The sequence below is a fragment of the Babylonia areolata genome, chromosome 7, assembly GCF_041734735.1.
Source record: "Babylonia areolata isolate BAREFJ2019XMU chromosome 7, ASM4173473v1, whole genome shotgun sequence".
NCBI lineage: Eukaryota > Metazoa > Mollusca > Gastropoda > Neogastropoda > Buccinidae > Babylonia > Babylonia areolata.
The window spans coordinates 2,992,047-3,013,795 of record NC_134882.1 but is presented as its reverse complement, the minus strand read 5'-3'; the positions used below and the strand labels follow the sequence as shown (position 1 = coordinate 3,013,795).

Here is a 21,749-nt window from a genome sequence, read left to right as displayed (position 1 = left end):
AATGTAGGTAAGGTAACGGATAATGAGACTGAGGAACACATTAAATCAGACAGAAAGTGAGACAGACATAGCAAATCAACTTCCTTAAAAAAGGACACATGGGTTGGTTTGCTGGTTTGTTTTTTGTTAACAACTTTTAATCAGAGTTTACCTCAAACACACCACAACTCTTAAGATCTTATCTCAAAAAGGAAACCATGGTAGTGCTCTAGTTACATCACAGTCAGTATATGAAAAAGTTGGTAAAAATCACGTAATGCTTTAACCCCTTTAGCCCTGACCAGTATGCTCCGAAGTCAAGGGCAGTCACCTCACAGTGATAAGACACAGCTTGCACGTCAGGATGTCAGTGAAGGGCTGTCACCTCACTGAGATAAGACACAGCTTACACGTCAGGATGTCAGTGAAGGGCAGTCACCTCACAGTGATAAGACACAGCTTACACGTCAGGATGTCAGTCAAGGGCAGTCACCTCACAGTGATAAGACACAGCTTACACGTCAGGATGTCAGTCAAGGGCAGTCACCTCACAGTGATAAGACACAGCTTACACGTCAGGATGTCAGTCAAGGGCAGTCACCTCACAGTGATAAGACACAGCTTACACGTCAGGATGTCAGTCAAGGGCAGTCACCTCACAGTGATAAGACACAGCTTACACGTCAGGATGTCAGTCAAGGGCAGTCACCTCACAGTGATAAGACACAGCTTGCACGTCAGGATGTCAGTGAAGGGCTGTCACCTCACTGAGATAAGACACAGCTTACAGGTCAGGATGTCAGTGAAGGGCTGTCACCTCACTGAGGTAAGACACAGCTTACAGGTCAGGGTGTCAGTGAAGGACAGGATAAATACACAGATAGTAGTAACTGCACTCCAAAGTCATGGCACACCGATCTCGTTCATCAATATTCAGCAGCCGAGGGGTTAAATAAAACCTGTTCAGTTTCACAACTGTAATGTAAATAAACGTCACAGTTGAAGTGGACTTTCTCAGTTTTTTCCCCTTCTTCTGTTCTCTGGATAACTCCTCCCCTCCCACCCTCACCCCACCCCTCCCACCCCCTCACCCCACCCCTGCTCAACCCACCCCATCCCAGTTTCTAAAAGATGTACACTGTGTTGACTTTAAACATAATTATGTGTGACTGCAAACATACGTCATACATTTGCTCATGTTAACGTGCATGCAATTACACATAAGCAAAGTAGTACCGGCCAATACATTTTGCAATTATCAATTTACATGTTATTACATATATAATATCAAGGTGCTGATAAAAATCCATTCAGTTCTGTGGACGTATACAAGATTAATGGAGGCCTAGAATTACTGAAAATAGGACCACTTTTTTTTTTTTCTTTTTTTATCAGTGTGGAAAATAAAGTTTTGTTTGCAAGATTCTGCTCAGGAAGTGCTACATTTTAAATGAATGTGTTTGGCACACAATTTGAGTTCCACAGTCACTATCTGCACAAGCCTGCACCCTAGAAACACACAACAATAAACAAACAAACAAGTTAAAAAGAACTGAAACAAAGCCAGTTGATCAGGTTCATGAGCAATGGAAAAGAATGACATGAGTCAAGTCCTGAAGGCAGACTTGGTAGTCTCCCAAATTTCAAACGAAATGCAATGACATGGTTGTCACTGTTTCTACAGTTACACACAGGCCAACATGGCATTTCTTTTCATGAAATATTCACATTCTGTGTCAACTAGATGAATGCCACAGCCTGAAAACAAAAGCTCTTTCACCAATACTTTCAAGCACAATGATACGTCACAGGTATTCTTCATGTAGATTTTCATTCAACTATCGGTATTTTTTTTTTCATAAATTTTCATTCAAAGTATTCTTCATATATATATTTTCATTCACCTCTTCTTTAAGTAGATCTTTTTGTTCCTTGAGCATGGCTCAGCAAGTGTTACAAATGAGATGAAATTCATTCATCCCTAATTATTATATACACAAAGAAAACAACAACAACAACAACAACAACAAAAAACCTTGTTTTAAGAGCAGTTCCACAAACTGAGACAAAACTCCTATCTCCCGAACTATTCTATTAAAACACACACACACACACACACACACACACACACACAAAACAAGAAGAAGAAGAAGAGAGTTTTAACAGCACTTCCACACACAACAGCATGCACTTCATGTTGGCCTGTCAAGGGAAAAGGCTGGATGACTGTTTTGGCCAAGTATTAGTGATGAGTATCAGGTATTCCATTCCCTGCAATGGCATACTTTTGTTCAGACAGGTCTGAGTTTGTTGTACACTGGTTATAGTAAAAAGACTTGTTTTGATTAATTCACTATACATTTCTCCATGCATGCAAGCATAACTGATTTTAGGTGTGGTGCATTGATGTCATGTTCTTTGTATACTAAGTTACAGGCTTTTGTGGGTTTTTTTATGTCTCAGTGTGACAAGACCAAGTGTTTGAATTTTGCCACCTTTTGATTGGGAGGGTGTGGGCTTGGGGAGGGAAATGTGTGTGTGTGTGTGTGTGTGTGTGTGTGTGTGTGTGCGCGCACGTGTGCACACATGTGCGAGAGAGAGAGAGAGAGAGAGAGAGAGAGAGAGAGAGAGAGAGAGAGAGAGAATGTGTATGTATAATGCATGTTTGTACCCATATATATCTATCTCTCTCTCTATATATATATATATCTCTCTCTCTACATATATGTGTGTGTGTGTGTGTGTGTGTGTGTGTGTGTGCACCTACCTGCTGTTATTCATGTGTCTGTGCATACATAATTTCACAGCTGTATTTTCCAGTATTTACACTCAACATTTCTAAATGATGAAAGTCCAAACAAAAACAACACTACTGCCAGGATCCACTCTGACCAGACCAGTCAGCTAAAAAAAATTAAAATGCAAGAAACAACAGAACGGCCATCATCAAACACTTGCCTGGGGGGTGGGGGTTCAAAAAGGCACATGGGGAAAAAAATCTTCTGACGGGAGAAAACAGGCAAGCACACTCACACACACACGTCTCTGCATGCAAAAAACTGTCAATCTGATCAAAGGCAGTCAACATGCTGGTTCTGTTCATCATGGAAATGGAAATGATTTTTTATGAACTGTCCTTCCCTCATGCCCTGGCATATTTTGGGGGGTGCCCAAGACTTTCGGACATTTGTTTTATGAGTTTTGATGATTATGAATGATAATGGAGGTGATTAAGATGCTGCCATTGGGGTCCATTTCGGTTTGGGACAGTATACTTCTCATGGCTGTACTGTCATACATCCCAGCGTCAACCAGGCTGAGAGATACAGACACCTGCAGTGCTGGTCAGGAAATGTGAGCAGCACGCCCAAAGATGCATCTGTGAAGTGGATGACCCTTGACTGTGTCGTGAGTCTTCCCATTTGAGTACATAGCATGTACCCATTTGAGTACATAGCATGTACCCATTTGAGTACATAGCATGTACCCATTTGAGTACATAGCACATACCCATTTGAGTACATAGCACACTCAACTGGGTATGAACTGGCCACGGACCTAAAATAAAACCAACCTGTGATGGGGCTCGAACTAGTTCATGATGCTAACCACTTTGCCATGGTGGCTGGTCCAGTGATCTTTATGCCATTACTTCCTATCTTAACAACAACAACAACAGCAAAAAGACGACGTTTTCTTATCATCGTCAAGCAGTAAAATACCTCTTTCATTCTCAGCATCATAAACTTGACAATGTAGCTCATTATCTGAGGCAGAATAACTGAGACATCCTTGCACAACGGATGATTTGGACAGCTGCTCATCATCATCACTTTGTTAAAAGGCAGGACATTGTTCTCTTCTACTCTCATAGAAAATCCCTTTTGTTCCCTTAAAAAAGAACATTCTAACTTATAACCAAAAAAACAACCACCAACCTTGATTTTAAAGATAAGGAACAGACAACACACTGAACTGAATCGAGTCAATGCCTACCTGAAAAGAAAATGCTGGCTATTTGCTCCTTGTAGCATCTATTTCTGCCTTCCTGTGGTGAACCCTAGACTCAGTGGATATAAATGTGTAGCCCCAATGGCCACAAAGACTATTAAATCTTAAACGTTTAACATCAGCAAGTATAATCATGGTCAGACTATGGAGAGCAAGTGCATGTGTGCTAGTTGTCATAATTCTGATGCTTCAATAAGTGCTCCCAAAGTGTCAAGGTGCTCTGTAAGCACTAGAGGTGCATTTTTCTCTGACTCTTCCCTCATTTCCACCAAGTAAGGGAAAAGTACAGTCATCAGCAGACAAAGGTAAAGTTGATAAGGCGATACAATATTTACACCCCACCTCCCATAAAAAAAACCAACCACCCCAAAACAACAACCTTCAAACATAATATGTCCAACTTTACAGTCCATCAAAATATATCAGTTCTCCAGAGCACCCACTGATGAAAATGATGGTGATTTTTTCACTGAGATGACAGTGATAATGTTCAAATGATGATGGTGGTGGTGGGGGCGATGATGATGATGATGATGACAGGAACAATGACGATGAAAACGGGCTGATCAACTAGGATCCAACAGATCAGGAACACGCTGCATACGGGAGGTGGGGGGGGGGGGGGGGGTCAAGGCTGAACTCATGTTTCACTCCCTTGGAAATCTCCTGGCTCAATGTGAACAATGGTACCATTAATAGCCCTCAGAGATGAAACAAAGAAATCAATTCACATATGATCAGAACAAAGTCTTCATTTTGTTGGTCCCACACTTAATACTTATCTTCAAGTACAAGATCAGCACTCTCTGTCATAAATGCATAAACAAATCTGCCCCATCCTGTCAATTTGACTGCCTTCACCTCTACACATGACATCATTGTCAACACTCACCTTCAGATCCACTCTTTCTGTGTTACCAGATTCACACACTTTACTGTAAAACTGGGCGCCGCTGTTTCTCTGTCTCTGAACCTACACTGGGAATAATCTCCCTCTGTCGCTTCATCAGGTCCCTGCACTAAGATCTTTCAAGTCTGGCTTTAAAATCTTTCTCTTTCCAAAACAGCCCTTTACCCTCTCTCTCTCTCTTTCTTTCCATAGTTTCTCTAGCCTTCTATGTACATGTATTAATACAGAATAAATAGTTCATCTTTCATCCCTTTGGTTCCGAGATGTACGTAAGCGTTAACATTGAGAGTGAAAGTGCTTTGGTTTCTTCCCGCACAAAGATTCAACATTACACTCATTATTATGATCATGATGATGATCACTAACTTCAAAGAAAATAAAAACACTGGTCTTTCATTATCATTAAGTCTGCAGTCAAAGGAAATGAATGAAGCAGACATTTTCTGTATAACGTCAAGAATTATCAATCTATTATTTACTTGCTTTTGTTTTCTGTATTTCATTTATCATATAGTGACATGTCCTTGAAATGTCATCTCGGTGACAACATTTACACTGAATATAAAGAGCTCAAACTTGTGTGTTCAGTGTAAACACAGTTGAAACAAAGAGACCAAACACAGCTCAGCCTTGACCCTAGCCATACTGCAAGAACGCGGTGATTAGTAGAACGATACACCACGGTGACCTCAGGTTATGCGTCATTAACACGTGGGTGGGGGTTACACTGCGCTACCACCGTCAGGGCAGACCACTCTGCCCCGACCCGTGCCTCATTACCCCATTCAGGGTAGCCTCCCCTGACTGGTACTTGGGGTCATCGATGTTAATTTTGGCCAGGTCCTCATCGATCTAAATATAGACACAACACTGTTCACTTAAACAGGGGCAAAAAAAAAGAAAAAAAAAAAAGAAAAGAGGAAACTTTTGATACTGGCTGCAGATGATCACGTAAAGCTGCAAATAAATCAACTGGCATTAAAATAATCAATTCCACAAACAAACAAAAAGACCGCATCTTACTTACAGAAAAATACTGCTGAACTAATTTGATTCACTGGAAAAAAAAAAAAGCAAAACCAAACTGTATGTACAGGTATACATACATCTGGATACAAAAAAAAGCAAGATCCATATTTGTTTTTCTGCACTAGAATAGCATAAATTACAGCAGATACATAATAGAACCCCACCCACCACCCCACCCCCCAAAGAAAAAACACAAACTGCATCAGCTTCCATGGTGGTTAAAATAAATAAAACATACATTTTCATGGGTTTACTTTTCGTTGGCAGCTGTCTTACAAGGAATACGAGGACATCATGATGAATCTGAAGTTTGTTATTTCTTTTCAGCACAATTCACTATGGTTGATAAAAATGAAGTCAATACACAATTCAAACTATTAGGAAAAAAAAACAGAACAGACAAAAGACTCTACCTCCCCCCCCCTCTCTGTCTCTAATTCTTCTTCTCTCAACATGCTTTTTGTCATAAATGATAAAGCAAAAAGGCCCCCTTCCCTCTTAATTAAGAAATAATAAACCAAATTTAGACCAAATTTTTTTATAAGAAAAAAAAAAGATTGAAATTGCAATAGTTATGCTTAAATAACCTGAATAGCATTTACTGTAACAATTTTTTCTAATGGAAGGAAGAAAGTATTCATATTAGCATTATGAACTAACAATAATATCTATAAAAAAACCAACAACAACAAAAAAGCAGTAACTACAGAATGATAAAGTGACATGACATTTCTGGAGATATGTACAGATGTAAAAGCATACAAGGGCGCAATTGCCGAATGGTTAAGGGTTGGACTTTCAATCTGAGGGTCCTGGGTTTGAATCTCAGCAATGGCGCCTGGTGGGTAATGGGTTGAGATTTTTCCGATCTCCCAGGTCAACATATGTGCAGACCTGCTAGTGCCTGAACCCCCTTTGTTTGTATACGCAACCAGAAGATCAAATACGCACGTTAAAGATCCTGTAATCCATTTCAGCATTTGGTGGGTTATGGAAACAAGAACATACCCAGCATGCACACCCCCGAAAACGGAGTACAACTGCCTACATGGCGGGGTAAAAACAGTCATACACGTAAAAGCCCGCTTGTGTACATATGAGAGAACGTGGGAGCTGCAGCCTGCGAAGAAGAAGTAAAAGCGTACACTGAGCATACAAATGTACCATCTACATACATATGTTTACACATTTATACATACATAATATACTACATAAACATGGGGACTATTTTAAACAGCAAGTGAGAAAGCAGAGAGACAGAGACACAAAGAAAGGTAAGACAGACAGACCTTTTTCCCTTTAATAATGATATGAAAAACAAATAACCACAGCAAGTGGAAAAGAGAACAAACTGCAGGGGAAAAAAGGGAAAGAGAGTGACCATGATGAGCAGGAAAGAACAGATAACCATAACAAGTAGAAAAAAATGAATAACAGAAAAATGAAGAAAAGAACCACAACAAGTAGAAAAGAACCATAAAAAGTAGAAAAGAACCACAACAAGTAGAAAAGAACCATAAAAAGTAGAAAAGAACCATAAAAAGTAGAAAAGAACCACAACAAGTAGAAAAGAACCATAAAAAGTAGAAAAGAACCACAACAAGTAGAAAAGAACCATAAAAAGTAGAAAAGAACCACAACAAGTAGAAAAGAACCATGAAATGTAGAAAAGAACCACAAGAAGAAAAGAACCATGAAATGTACAAAAGAACCACAACAAGTAGAAAAGAACCACAACAAGTAGAAAAGAACCATGAAATGTAGAAAAGAACCATAAAAAGTAGAAAAGAACCACAACAAGTAGAAAAGAACCATGAAATGTAGAAAAGAACCATAACAAGCAGACAAGAACAAATGTACAGACAACAGGAAACGAAAGACGTTGATGACAAGCAGGAGAAAGAACAAGTAAACGGACAAAAGCCAAAGCCAAAGCGCAGCCCGAGGTGAGCGATGAGGTGACTGACCATGACGTGTTTGGAGGTGAGGAGGAAGTTGGGGATCATGGGCTCCATGCTGTGCAGGAACTCCATGCCTCGAGCAATATCCATGGCGAACCGCAGAGACTGGTTCTGGTCCACCACGATCCCTGCAGGGGAAAAAAACAGAAAACATCAGCCGATGACGATGATGACAGTAGTGGTGACTGTTGTAACAGACTAGCTTCTGGTCCACCACGATCCCTGCTGGGAAAAAAACAGAAAGCATCAACCGATGACGATGATGATAGTGGTGGTGACTGTTGTAACAGACTGGCTCTGGTCCACCACGATCCCTGCTGGGAAAAAAACAGAAAGCATCAGCCGATGACGATGATAGTAGTGGTGACTGTTGTAACAGACTGGTTCTGGTCCAGCCGCTGGGTAAAAAACAGAATGCATCAGCCGATGACGATGATGACAGTAGTGGTGACTGTTGAAACAGACTCTGGTCCACCACAATCCCTGCAGCCACAAAGCAGAAGGTGTTAGCGCTGCTGCAACTGCTGATAGTGGTGGTGACTGTCATGAATCCTGGTGCTGTATTTCAGCAACATCCTTCAAGGCATCAGTGATACTGCCACAGCCGATAGTGGAGGTGACTGTCATTAATCCTAGTGCTTTATTTCAGCACATCCTTTTCAAAGTTCATGATATGTTCAGAGACGTACATGAAGTGTATATAATGCTGGGAGGTGACAAAAATATGTCTGCAGATATGCCCTATGCATGCCGTAACTTATATCCTTCTATTTATATCCTATGTCTTTTCACTTTTCTTTTTTGTTCTTTAATGTAATGTGATGCATTGTATCTGTATCGTTTCTTATTATGTGTTTGTGTATTGTAAAAAAAAAAAGAAAAAAAAGAAGAACTGAATGAGTAAAAATATTTGGGAAAGACAAAAAAACAACAACAAAAGCACATAATCCCTGCCATACACAGCTGAGATCTTTTTTTTTTCTTTTTGACCAACAGCAAAACATATGTAAAAGGTGACCCAAAAATTTCTTTAAAAAAAGAACACACACACATAAAAAAAGATCATACCACTGTTACAAATATATGCAGAATGTCTTACCATGATTTACCCTGGACTCAGAAAGCATTTTAAGCGTGAAAAATTATCAGCAATCACATAAACATTGATCTCTCATGGGTATAACAAGGAAAGTTGTACGTACACCAATTCTGCTTGGATTTTATCAGACAAACATACAAAACAAAGGACGACAAACAAGATTTTAAAAATATTTTACATTAAGTATAAAGGTGCTCATTTTACTGCCATAGCTGAGAAAAAAAAAGATTTTTTTCCCCCTAAAATTATGTTTGTAACATACTTACCATGACCCACAAGCGCAGACTCTAGCAGCCTGATTCCTGTCCTGTCCAAACTACTACCAGCCTATGCAGAAAAAACGAAAGCAGCTACGGCGATAACCTCCCAGAAGTAGGTTACCCCAATTCTGCGTCCCTGACTAGCGCCCTCTTTTGACGGCAGCCATCTTGATTCCTGCTCCTGAGCTCTTCATACAGCTAAGTTTTTTCTATTTCTCTGTGGATTCTCCACACAGGCAGGTAGCAGTTTGCACAGGACAGGAATCAGACCTCTGCCAGAGTCTGCACTGGTGGGTCATAGTAAGGTACGTTTTGTCAAAAAAAGGTGAAAGGTCTGACAGCCTCTTGTGGCCAACAGAACAGTGAATTCACATCCACTGCATCTAGGGCTGGGCGCAGAAAGGGAGGGCCCCATTCCTCTCCCTCTTTAACCTTCCCCAGCCGAAGTCAGGTACCCATTCACACCCGGGTGGAGTGAAGAAATTCAGAATAAAGTGCTTTTCTCAACGACACTACACCATGCCCAGAAGGAACCTTGAATTCTGATCACTGATGAACACTGGATCTGAAAGAAAAAACAAAAAACAAAAAAAACAACTACTGGATCTGAAGTGCAGCATCTAACTGATTCTGCCATGGCGGCTCCACAAAACAATGGGATAAAGGGAGCAAACCGTCACCAGGGTGTAACTGGATTGTCTTCTCTGTCTGACCTGACTCCCCGTGCAGGGTATTGTAGAGGGAGCCAAAGGGCATGAACTGCGAGATGAGCACCAGGTTGGGAGGCTGGTTGCAGCATGCCAGCACCGGCAGCACGTTGGGGTGGTTGAAGATCCTGCAACACACAGCAACACATGACACACCAATGGCTGAAGATCCTGCAACATAAAGCAACACATAACACACAAATGGTTGAAGATCCTGCAACACACAGCAACACATAACACACAAATGGTTAAGATCCTGCAACACACAGCAACACATAACACACCAATAGTTGAAGATCCTGCAACACACAGCAACACATAACACACCAATGGTTGAAGATCCTGCAACACAGCAACACATAACACACCAATAGTTGAAGATCCTGCAACACACAGCAACACATAACACACCAATGGTTGAAGATCCTGCAACACACAACAACATGTAACACACCAATAGTTGAAGATCCTGCAACACACAGCAACACATAACACACAAATGGTTAAGATCCTGCAACACACAGCAACACATAACACACCAATAGTTGAAGATCCTGCAACACACAGCAACACATAACACACCAATGGTTGAAGATTCTGCAACACACAGCAACACATAACACACCAATGGTTGAAGATCCTGCAACACACAGCAACACATAATACACCAATGGTTAAGATCCTGCAACACATAACACACAAATGGTTAAGATCCTGCAACACACAGCAACACATAACACACCAGTGGTTGAAGATTCTGCAATGCACAGCAACACATAACACACCAATGGTTGAAGATTCTGCAACACACAGCAACACATAACACACCAATGGTTGAAGATCCTGCAACACACAGCAACACATAACACACAAATGGTTAAGATCCTGCAACACACAGCAACACATAACACACCAGTGGTTGAAGATTCTGCAATGCACAGCAACACATAACACACCAATGGTTGAAGATTCTGCAACACACAGCAACACATAACACACCAATAGTTGAAGATCCTGCAACACACAGCAACACATAACACACCAATGGTTGAAGATCCTGCAACACATAACACACCAATGGTTGATGATCCTAGATCCTGTAACACATAACACACCAACGGCTGAAGATCCTGCAACACACAGGAACACATAACACACCAATGTTACCTTATTTTCACGCACACGTAGATGAAAGGTTATCCACACTATCGGAATCGGAATGGCTTATTCACATTTAGGCCTCAGCCCCTAGAGAATAGGTTCACATGAATATGATACAATTTCACAACAAAAACACTGGCAGCTTTGGCTGGGGAATCTTTCTAGATTCTATTGTGAAGTGGAGAAATCAAAAGTAGCTGCAGCCAGCTGCATCCCTTAGTATATGAGCTCTCTCTGTTTACAAATGCAGTGGCCTCTTTTACCAGCAGCCATCTTCCATTCCTGCAGCCAGTGCATAGTTTTCCTTTTGCAATTTCTCGCTGTCATTCAAATGTTTGAACTTCTATTGTTTAATTGTACTGGGTATCATTATGACCCCTGCGGCAAATGATACACACAATCCTGGCTTACCTCAGTCGAGGGAACTCCTCCATGAAGTCGCGTGTGATTCGTTTCGTGACTTCCCGAACGTTGAGGATCTTGGCAACAATATCATTCTCCTGCCAGTTCCCCCGCCAAGTCTGCAACAATCACCACACAGTGAAGCTGACAGTTGGAAACCGCTGACGCTATGACAATAATCATACAGTTCAGCTGACAGCTAGTTTGTGCAGAGTGTGTGTGTGTTTGTGTGCGTGTGTATGTGAATGTGTGAGTGTGCATATGTATATTAGTGTCCACTAATATGCAAAGTGTGAGACTGCATATCTGTACCAGTACTTGCAAATATTTGCATGAGTATATGAATGTGTCTGTCTCCATGCTTGAACATATGTTAGAATGCTTGTGAGCAACAAATACCAACAAGTGTGTGTTCATGATTGTGTGAACGCATGGTTTTGTGTAGTCAAGAGTGTGCATGTATGTGTATGTGCATGCAAGTGGGAGAACTTGCGAATGTGCATGTGTCTGTGTGTATGCATGTATGGATGTATGGTGTGTGTGTGTGAGTGAGTGTGTGTGTGTGTGTGTGTGTGTGTGTGTGTGTGTGTGTGTGTGTGTGTGTGTGTGTGTGTGTGTGTGTGTGTGTGTGTGTGTGTGTGTGTGAAAATGTGATAGTAGAATGAAACGTGTTCTTCATCTGCTGTGACAAAGGAACTGTCTGTGTGTCTCTCTCACCTCCCCAGAGTGCGTGGAAGCAATGTGACCAACTAACTGTAGCTGTCGGATGTCGATGCCTGTGTGACGGGACAACATTGCATCTCCTGAAAACACAAACACATTCAAATCAAATCAAGTCAAATCATAACACACCATGTGGTTAACAGCCCAGCCGATCACAAAGGGGCCATTTCAGGGCTGAACACCCGTCAGTTCACAAAACAAGTGGAAGAGAACACAAAGTAGTGCTAAAAAGCCAGTTTACACAACTTGAGAAACACAATTCATCCATGTCTCCCTCAGTTTACATAAAATTAAAATCAAGTGGATTGAAAACACTGAAAATAGGGGAAAATCATTGTTCTTCTCTACTTTTATGTTGTACAAATATATACATAGAGATATACAGTCTTCTCAACTTTTATGTTGTACAAATATATACATAGAGAAATACAGATATCGATACAGATGTAGATATACAAACATGCATTCTGCATTGCATGTATTCTGATCATACACTTCAAACCAAACAAAAGAAACAGAAAGACAAACTGAACGACAGAGGCAGGAAACAAACAACAAAGACAAGCAAACTGAACAACAGAGACATGGAAACAGAACAAACAACAGAGACATGGAAACAGAACAAACAACAGAGACATGGAAACAGAACAAACAACAGAGACATGGAAACAAACAACAAAGACAAGCAAACTGAACAACAGAGACATGGAAACAGAACAAACAACAGAGACATGGAAACAGAACAAACAACAGAGACATGGAAACAGAACAAACAACAGAGACAGAGAAACAAACAACAAAGACAAGCAAACTGAACAACAGAGACATGGAAACAAACAACAAAGACAAGCAAACTGAACGACAGAGACATGGAAACAGAACAAACAACAGAGACATGGAAACAGAACAAACAACAGAGACATGGAAACACAACAAACAACAGAGACATAGAAACAAACAACAAAGACAAGCAAACTGAACAACAGAGACATGGAAACAGAACAAACAACAGAGACATGGAAACAGAACAAACAACAGAGACATGGAAACAGAACAAACAACAGAGACATGGAAACACAACAAACAACAGAGACATGGAAACAGAACAAACAACAGAGACATGGAAACACAACAAACAACAGAGACATGGAAACACAACAAACAACAGAGACATGGAAACACAACAAACAACAGAGACATGGAAACACAACAAACAACAGAGACATGGAAACACAACAAACAACAGAGACATGGAAACACAACAAACAACAGAGACATGGAAACACAACAAACAACAGAGACATGGAAACACAACAAACAACAGAGACATGGAAACACAACAAACAACAGAGACATGGAAACACAACAAACAACAGAGACATGGAAACACAACAAACAACAGAGACATGGAAACAGAACAAACAACAGAGACATGGAAACAGAACAAACAACAGAGACATGGAAACACAACAAACAACAGAGACATGGAAACAAACAACAAAGACAAGCAAACTGAACGACAGAGACTGAGAAACAATTCAAACAAGAGAGACAGGGAAAGAAACAACAGACAAAGACAAGGGCAAGGCAAACACCACCAGCAACACGACGACACAGACAAGGCACTCACTGCTGCGTGTCTTGTAGCCCAGCCAGCTGCGGTCCTTGAAGGGGATCTTGCTCAGGTCCTGACCCAGAGCCACCGCACGATCTGCAACATCGCATCAAATCAAATCAATTCATGCTGCTTACAGCCTGGTCTGGCACATCAACTCATGCTGCTTACAGCCTGGCTTGTCACATGAAATCAAATCAATTCATGTTGCTTACAGCCTTTTTTTATTTATTAATTTTTTTAAATAATGTTAATTTGAGAAATCAGTTTTACCTCTTTTATTACTTCATAAAACAAATAAATCGACAATCAACAACAAACAATTATGAAACAAAAAGGCCCTGACCAAAAACAAATCCCCCCCCCAAAAAAATGAGACACACACACACACACACACACACACACACAAGCCAAACAAACAACTAACAAAAACTTACCCTTCAGCATGCGAGAGAGGTAGGGTTTGGACTTGTCCAATGGCACGTCGTTGAACTTGTTGGCAATACTGACCAAAGACCCATTGTTCACAAGATCCTAAGACACAGCCAGATGTAAATTTTTATGACTGTCTTCTGAAAAAAGCTGTTTTAATATGTGTGTGAATGCATGTGTCTGCGCATAAATATCGCTCTGTGTGTGTGTGTGGATGTGCATGGATGCATGTTTGAGTGTTCATGGAGCTTGAGCCTTGTATTACAATCTCTGGAAATGTTTAATTACAAAAGAACAGGATGCCAAAGGCTTTCGTTATGTCACTCAAACATTAAAAAAAAAAGAGAAGAGAAAACCCAAAAGATATAATCATAATTATCTTTTCACTTCTCTTACTTAGAACCATATTTCAAATTATAATAATCTCTCATTCTCTGGGGGAAAACATTCAAATGCACTTCTCAATAATCAGTACAAAAGTGTAGACTCTCAAAAGTTTCTAAAATTTGGTGTTTAATCATGAACACAAAATACACACCAATAACAAAATGACAGAAAACATGGGTTTGGGTAGTCTGACAGATACACATTCCCAAAGAGAAGAAACAGAAGTGGTGAGTGGAACCCAGAGAGAGACAGAGAGAGGGGGAGAGTGGGAGGATACAATATGTAAGTTAAATATTACACATTAATGTTACTCACTGGAAAACAACATTCAGACACACTTCTCAAACACTCACTACAAAAGTGGCGACTGCCAAAGTTTCTAAAATTTGGTATTCAATCATGAACACCATAACTGCTCATCAATGACACAATGGCAGAAAACATGCATTTAGGAAGACTGACAAAAAGACATTTTCCCACAGAGAAAAAAGATGGAGAACGGGATGATTGGTGGGGGTGGAGGAGGAGGCAGTGGGCTAAGGAAGGGTGGAAGAGGGAGGGAGACAGTAGGGGACACAGAGAGAGGTATATATATATATATAGAGAGAGAGAGAGAGAGGGGGGTGGAGTAGAGAGAGTGATAGAGAGGAGTGGGGTGGAGAGAGATAGAGTCAGAGGGGGAGGAGAGAGAAAATGTATAAGGGAGGGTGGAGAGAGAGAGAGAGTGAGAGAGAGAGATACAGAAACAAAGACACACAGAGAGAAGACAGGAGTAAATTATCACGCATGAGCACAGTCACTGACTTCAGCAATCTGGTCGTAGCCCCAGAAACAGGCGTAGTGGAGGGGAGTGTTGCCATGCTCATTGATGGCGTTGATGTTGGCTTTGTTGTGGATTAACTGAAAGACGATCACATGAACATGTCATGCAGGGGGCAGCAGAATAAATAAAACATAATGTATATCATGTGCATTTTATTTTCAAAAATGTTCTTTAACTCATTCTTCCCCACAGCTACATACCTGCTACAACTTCCCTGGACCAGCACTATATGAGACCACTGCAGATAAAACGGGTGGTTCACTAGAACAGCTATAATCAATGGAGAATTGTTGATTTAATCGGTCAGCCAAAGCTTCATTTTCATGCTTCTAGAATCCATAAACAGCATCCATAAACGGTTCAGCTTAGAATGCTAACTGCACCAAGCAAGAATGAATGAAATTAGAACAGTGTGTTGGTACGAGAATTATTGTAACTGGTCCACAGGGGAAGTAATCATGGTAAGACTTAACTTGTACCTGGAGTAGAATGAGTTAATATCTAGATTACTCATAAAAAAAAAAAATAAATAAAAATAAAAAAAATAAAAAAAAAAATATATATATATATATATATATATATATACTAGTTATAAACAATACTTTTTGCATGTAGTTCATATGATGTATGCTTCTTGTTTTATATGTTCATCTAGTACATCATAATATGGATTCTTGATAACTGAAAATCAATGTACAGTATTTGTTTCTTTTTTCTTTTCATGTGTTTGAATAGTATCTTTGACTCCAGATACTATGTACATAAAACATGTCTTGCTGGCATGATAGTACTCATTATGATTATGCCAGTCTTCAAAACCTGTCATCAGTAAATACCTGTTACAAATAATACTATTAATAATACCTTTTATTCCAAAGTTAGCTAGCTATTTATACACACAACTTTTATTGTAAGCACCATGTTCCGGAGGTGTCTGCATTATCACCATCAACATGATTATTTTCATTATCATCATTGTTATTATCAGACGTTGGACCGACAGCTCTTGTAAATAACTTCAATAGTTTCAATCAAAGAAGCACCTAGTCAAAACAAGTTTTTAAAAAGTCAGACAAGCCAATATTCAGGACCCAGGTGCATCAGATTTTCTGCTTTTATGGATTTTCAAGCACTGCTGAAATGATTTGAAGCCAGTATTTATACAGCTTTTTGCCCATTCTGACAGTGTTGACTTTGGCAAGGCCTTCCCTTCCAAGGGAACTAACTCTGATGGTCTATTCCAAAATCGCTGCCTGAGAAAAAACCACACAGCTTGTTATGCTTGTTGTGCATGGTAATTTCTTGTTTGTTTGTTTTTCTTTTCAAGTTTTAGTTTCAGTTTCAAATAAAAGCATGCCTGAAAAGTATTAAAAAAAATAATAATAATAAAAAATTTTTTTTAAAAAGGTGAAGATTTTTTGCTTTGCATCTGGATTTTGTCAGGATGAGGATTATAGATTTCTAAAATGTGCCTTTAAAAAAAAAAAAATTAATTAATTTTCCGAAAGCTAGGACATGTGTCTTTTGTGGTTTTGCGTATCTGAAACCCTGCAAATGGTGCTGCTAAATCTGACTGGGGCAGCCAAGCACACAGTGCCTCCTCACCATCAACACAACATCGCGATGTCCGTGAGCGGCAGCCAGGTGAAGTGGCGTGTCGTCGCCCAGGTTGGTGGCGTTGATGCGAGCACCGCGAGTGATGAGCATGTCCACGATGTTGGTGCGGCCCTCGCGGCACGCCCAGTGCAGCAAGCTGAACCGGTGGTCATCCCTGGGTGACACACAAAGCAGCGATACTTCAATCTCAATGTGCTGTTTTTAGTTTATTTTGGGTTTTATTTTGCTATCCAATTATCTGCAGTGTTTCAGTGGTATTACTCACACACTGCACATTCCGAGTCCCCCATACACACTCATACCTGCGTTCATCTGTCATGGACCCAGCGATACACCAATCAGAATCTTGATGTGTTGTTGTTGTTGTTTTATCTCGCTATCCAATTAACTGCGCTGTTTCAGTGGTATTACTCCAGCACTGCACATTCCCAGTCCCCCATACACTTACAGCTGGGTTCATCAGCAAAGGCAGTCCACAGGGAACTATCAATATTAGGTCGCCAGGAGGACACATACCAGAGGAGACCCTACATGCTGCTGAGTCACTTTGGTGGTGTTCAGTAGTGCCTGCTCAGATTTCATGTATCTAGGAGGACACCACCTACTATGCCCTCTCCTGATAACAATAATAGATTAGTTGTGGAGACAGATTGTGAATTTCAATGCTACAACTTGGATGAAAATCTCATAGCCTTTCATGGCCATCGTGGCAGTGAATTGATATCCACTGTGTCTAGGGCTCAACATAAGAAGGTGGGGCCCAATCTTCTCCTTCTGCCGTTTTAACCTTCCCCAAACTAAGTCATTCACGCCTGGGTGGAGTGAGGAAAAATCTGAGCAAAGCGTCTTTCCCTAGGACACAACACCATGCTGAAACAGGGCCTCGAACCCTGATCACTGGTGGATACTGGATCAGAAATCTTATGCATACCCAAGTCTGCCATGAAGCCTCCTAGTTTCAATGTTACCCAAACATTTACCTCAATCTTGATGAAATGAAATCAATGTGGCACAAGTTTGAAGTGCAAGAACTACTCCATACATGTGTACTTTCAAGTTGTGACTGATTCCACTGAACAAAAGTAATACTAATAGTACTGTCCCAAGAGGAAAGGGTCAAGATAAAGAAATGGTGACTGACATCCTGACCTATCACTTCATTCTTAACTCAGTTAACCCCTTCATTGACAAGCACACTTGTCAGCAAAAGTCAAGGGGTTAAGTGCACTGCATCTTTTTTCATTCTGCCGCTCACTTACATAATAGTACAACAAATGAAAGTGAAACCACACAACCTGCAGCATAGTGTGGATTTGTGACACTGTTTATCACCCATCTGCTGCTCAATTACATAACATGATAAATATTACGATAAAGAAAACTGAAACCAAACAACCTCCAGCACAGTGTTAGTTTGTGACACTTTGTTTATTACCCATTGAATTTGTATACCTTTCTAATTTATTGCTTTTAATTCCAAAATTTTTGTTAAGAAATAATGTAAATTCACCTTACATCACACATTTTCTTTTTACTCAGCAAACTATAACTCATAATAATGTATTAGAGCTAGGTTTTTCAATCTTATCACAGCTACAGTATGAATATAAAACCTGTTTAAAAAAGTACAATCAAAACTGATGTTTTACTCTTTTCTTTTAAATTCTAACTGGAACATACATGTCACAGTTTTTTCTCTGCTTCCTTAAAAAATGAAAAGAAAAACAAAAGTTTTAAATCAAACAACCCAATTATTCATACTTGTTTCCTATTATATAATAAACTATATATGGGGTAAATACTATATTTCCATGTGTAATGGGGGGAAAAGCAATGCAATGGGGAAGAGTTCTAGTAAGATAAAGAAACTCCAACATAGCAGAAAATAACCTGAACACCACTTCAGTGAGTCATATAATCTTAACTAATTGCATTGTCCTTGCTGCCTGACATTTACCAGTTATGTACACTGCTTTTTGCCATTTGTCTGAAAGGGAAACTCAGGCAACACACACACAGAGACCCCACACACTCACCCACCCCATACATATATTATATATATACAAGCATACATGCATGGACAACGATGCAGATGCCTGCTCACACAATACACACCTGATACATGCATTTTGTATACAGTGTGTACATTCACACACATAATTTAATTATTTAAATAAAATTGCATAAAATTCATTTTCCAATACTATGAATCATCTGAGCAGCATTTTAAAAATATTTTAATCATAATCATCATTACTGTGAGCATTTACGCCTAATCTTGAAAATAAGCCGTAGACGTCTACAAATAGAAAAAAACAACAACAAAAAACACATAAACACAACAAAAAACACATAAAAAATAAATAAAAAGGAAAAAATGAACACAAGATACAAAACATTATTAAAATATTCACCAACATCCCTTCACACACATACCCAAACACACGCACAACACACGCAGGGTAACCTCATAATGGTCTTATACATAAATGTCATGTACTATGTGTCCTGTTCATGCTCTGATTCACACACACACACACACACACACACACAGAGCAAACAGAGAGACAGACAAAAACAAAACAAAAACACACACACCAAACAACTGCACAGCACAAACTACACTATCAAGTCCTCTCAGTGACAGTGACTATTAATCTGCAGGCTACACTGCTGGCCAGGCGGATCTCCCACCCAAGCACTACAAGCCACCTTGGTTTCAACCACAACAAGCACACACTGTTTGTCCAACTCCGCTCCTTCCTCGGCACTTGAGACCAACTGGGAGTTTAGGAAAACAGAACATTCTTTCATTCGTTCTGCTGCTCCTGTTCAGAGCTTCACCAGTTCTGGTGATCTAATGACATTCTAAGGTTAATCAATTATTAACTGGTGTTCTAGAATTATATATACTAGTGCTGGTATCAGAATACTAATAAAAAAAAAGTAAAAAGAAAGTGATATTTTTATGATTCATACAACTGAACTGATTCAGGGATTGTAAATCTATTTTTTCTGTGTGGACGATTATTTGTCAAACATTTGAATGCTCACTCCTTTAAAAATATTTCGTTACACACACACACACACACACACAGTGACACACACACAGAGTGACACACACACACAAATTTTCTTTCAATCTTTGTAATATAAAAGTTTAAAGAGTTTATTAACAGTAACATAACCATTATTTACTTTGAAACTGAAAGAGAAGAATTGAGGATTCTGCTGATGAACTTATTCCTAATATCACAATCAGGAAATAATTCTTTGTGTTTTTATGTATTAGGTTTGGTGTGTGTGTGTGTGTGTGTGTGTGTGTGTGTGTGTGTGTGTGTATGTGTGTGTGTGTTTTGCATGGAGCATTTATTGCTCTGTTCAGTTGCCATATGACCCAAACCTAAAATGGTGTAGAAAATTGATTACACTGATAAGTACTACTACTTTAAGCTTTTTACATGATAGATTTATTCACTGAGACCAGCATGAGGACTATGCAACTTAGGGTTTTAATATATTTAAAACAGCACAATATGATGTCCACAGAAGTGCTCTTTCTATAAATACATGAAAATGATTAAATCTTATTTCCCCAAAAAATAACATTGCTAAAGTTGCTCCACCAATCTGTTTCATGTGCCAGTCAAAAGTAAAACCAACACCCACTTTTACTTCTTTTGTGGGTGGGGGATGCTTTTCATGACAAATAATGTGGACAATATGGATCAAAGAGGATTCCCTTATTTGGATCCGCACCAACCAATCAGCAACCTCGTATTGAAATATAAATATTCATGAGGTGATGCCGGAAAATCTCATCAATCTTGAATGAATATGTCAAAAATGATATGAAACTACAAAGGGATTGCTTTGAACTTTTTTTTGTGTCATGATATATTTACATGGGTTTGACATAAACAACTGACGATAATCTAAACAAGGTAAATGTCAGCAAAATCCATTTCGCTGAACCATCCTACTGCAAACTCGGTCAAGTTTTTCACGAGTTACTCACCCCTGGTTCAGATCATTTTCTGTGTTGTCCAACCAAACACGAACATGAAACGCATTTCCTTCCCTAACCTGAGAAAATATGTCATCCATATTGTTTAAAGATCTGTCTCTCAGCTATGTTAAGTCACAGAGATCGTCCGCAACTGCGATAAAACAAACAGACGTTGTCAGATTTATCCAACCATCCTCTCGGAAAGTCTTCAACTGTTGACTGTCTCACACACCGACGATCAAGCAGACGAACTTGTTCGACTGGTCACCTCATTTTGTTTTACTTGTTCAGTTTTATCACCATTATATAGGAAACACAACCAAGTAAAAAAACGAATGCCACACAAAAATGCAGACAGACACTATCCGCGAAAGTATGATTCGCAAGTGGTATGCAGACAATTCCACACTCCCCTGTTTGCCGAGGTCACAAAAGCTCCACTTCCGAAATTTTTGGGAGAGGGTGAAGAGGGAGGGGGTACGGTCTGTATGATAATAATGAAATACTGATTCTTTGGGGCAAAAGTTTGTCATGTTTATTACCGGGTATATAAAACTAGAATGTTGTGTCATTTTGATCTTGGTTTTAGATCAATAGGTGCGTCAAAATCTGCTTCAACTATTT

At 39.7% G+C, this 21,749-nt stretch overlaps 1 protein-coding gene across 5 annotated transcripts in view; it reads right to left on the bottom strand.

Moving 5' to 3' along the window:
• LOC143283652 (scaffold protein ILK-like) overlaps window positions 1-21,565 on the bottom strand; it is a 27,940-nt gene extending 6,375 nt beyond the window's left edge. For 4 of the 5 annotated variants that reach the window (XM_076589861.1, XM_076589862.1, XM_076589863.1 and 1 more), the window contains exons 1-10: window positions 21,135-21,565; window positions 17,105-17,270; window positions 15,481-15,576; window positions 14,295-14,391; window positions 13,873-13,953; window positions 12,237-12,322; window positions 11,529-11,638; window positions 9,963-10,084; window positions 7,897-8,018; window positions 5,681-5,752 (exon numbers count right to left, since the gene is read on the bottom strand). In XM_076589861.1, coding sequence (XP_076445976.1) covers window positions 5,681-5,752; window positions 7,897-8,018; window positions 9,963-10,084; window positions 11,529-11,638; window positions 12,237-12,322; window positions 13,873-13,953; window positions 14,295-14,391; window positions 15,481-15,576; window positions 17,105-17,270; window positions 21,135-21,223 — 1,041 coding nt within the window. In that variant the 5' untranslated portion in view covers window positions 21,224-21,565. The remainder of the gene's footprint in view (window positions 1-5,680; window positions 5,753-7,896; window positions 8,019-9,962; window positions 10,085-11,528; window positions 11,639-12,236; window positions 12,323-13,872; window positions 13,954-14,294; window positions 14,392-15,480; window positions 15,577-17,104; window positions 17,271-21,134) is intronic. The other variant, XM_076589865.1, reaches the window with a different exon arrangement.
• Between the last annotated feature and the right edge of the window lie 184 nt (window positions 21,566-21,749).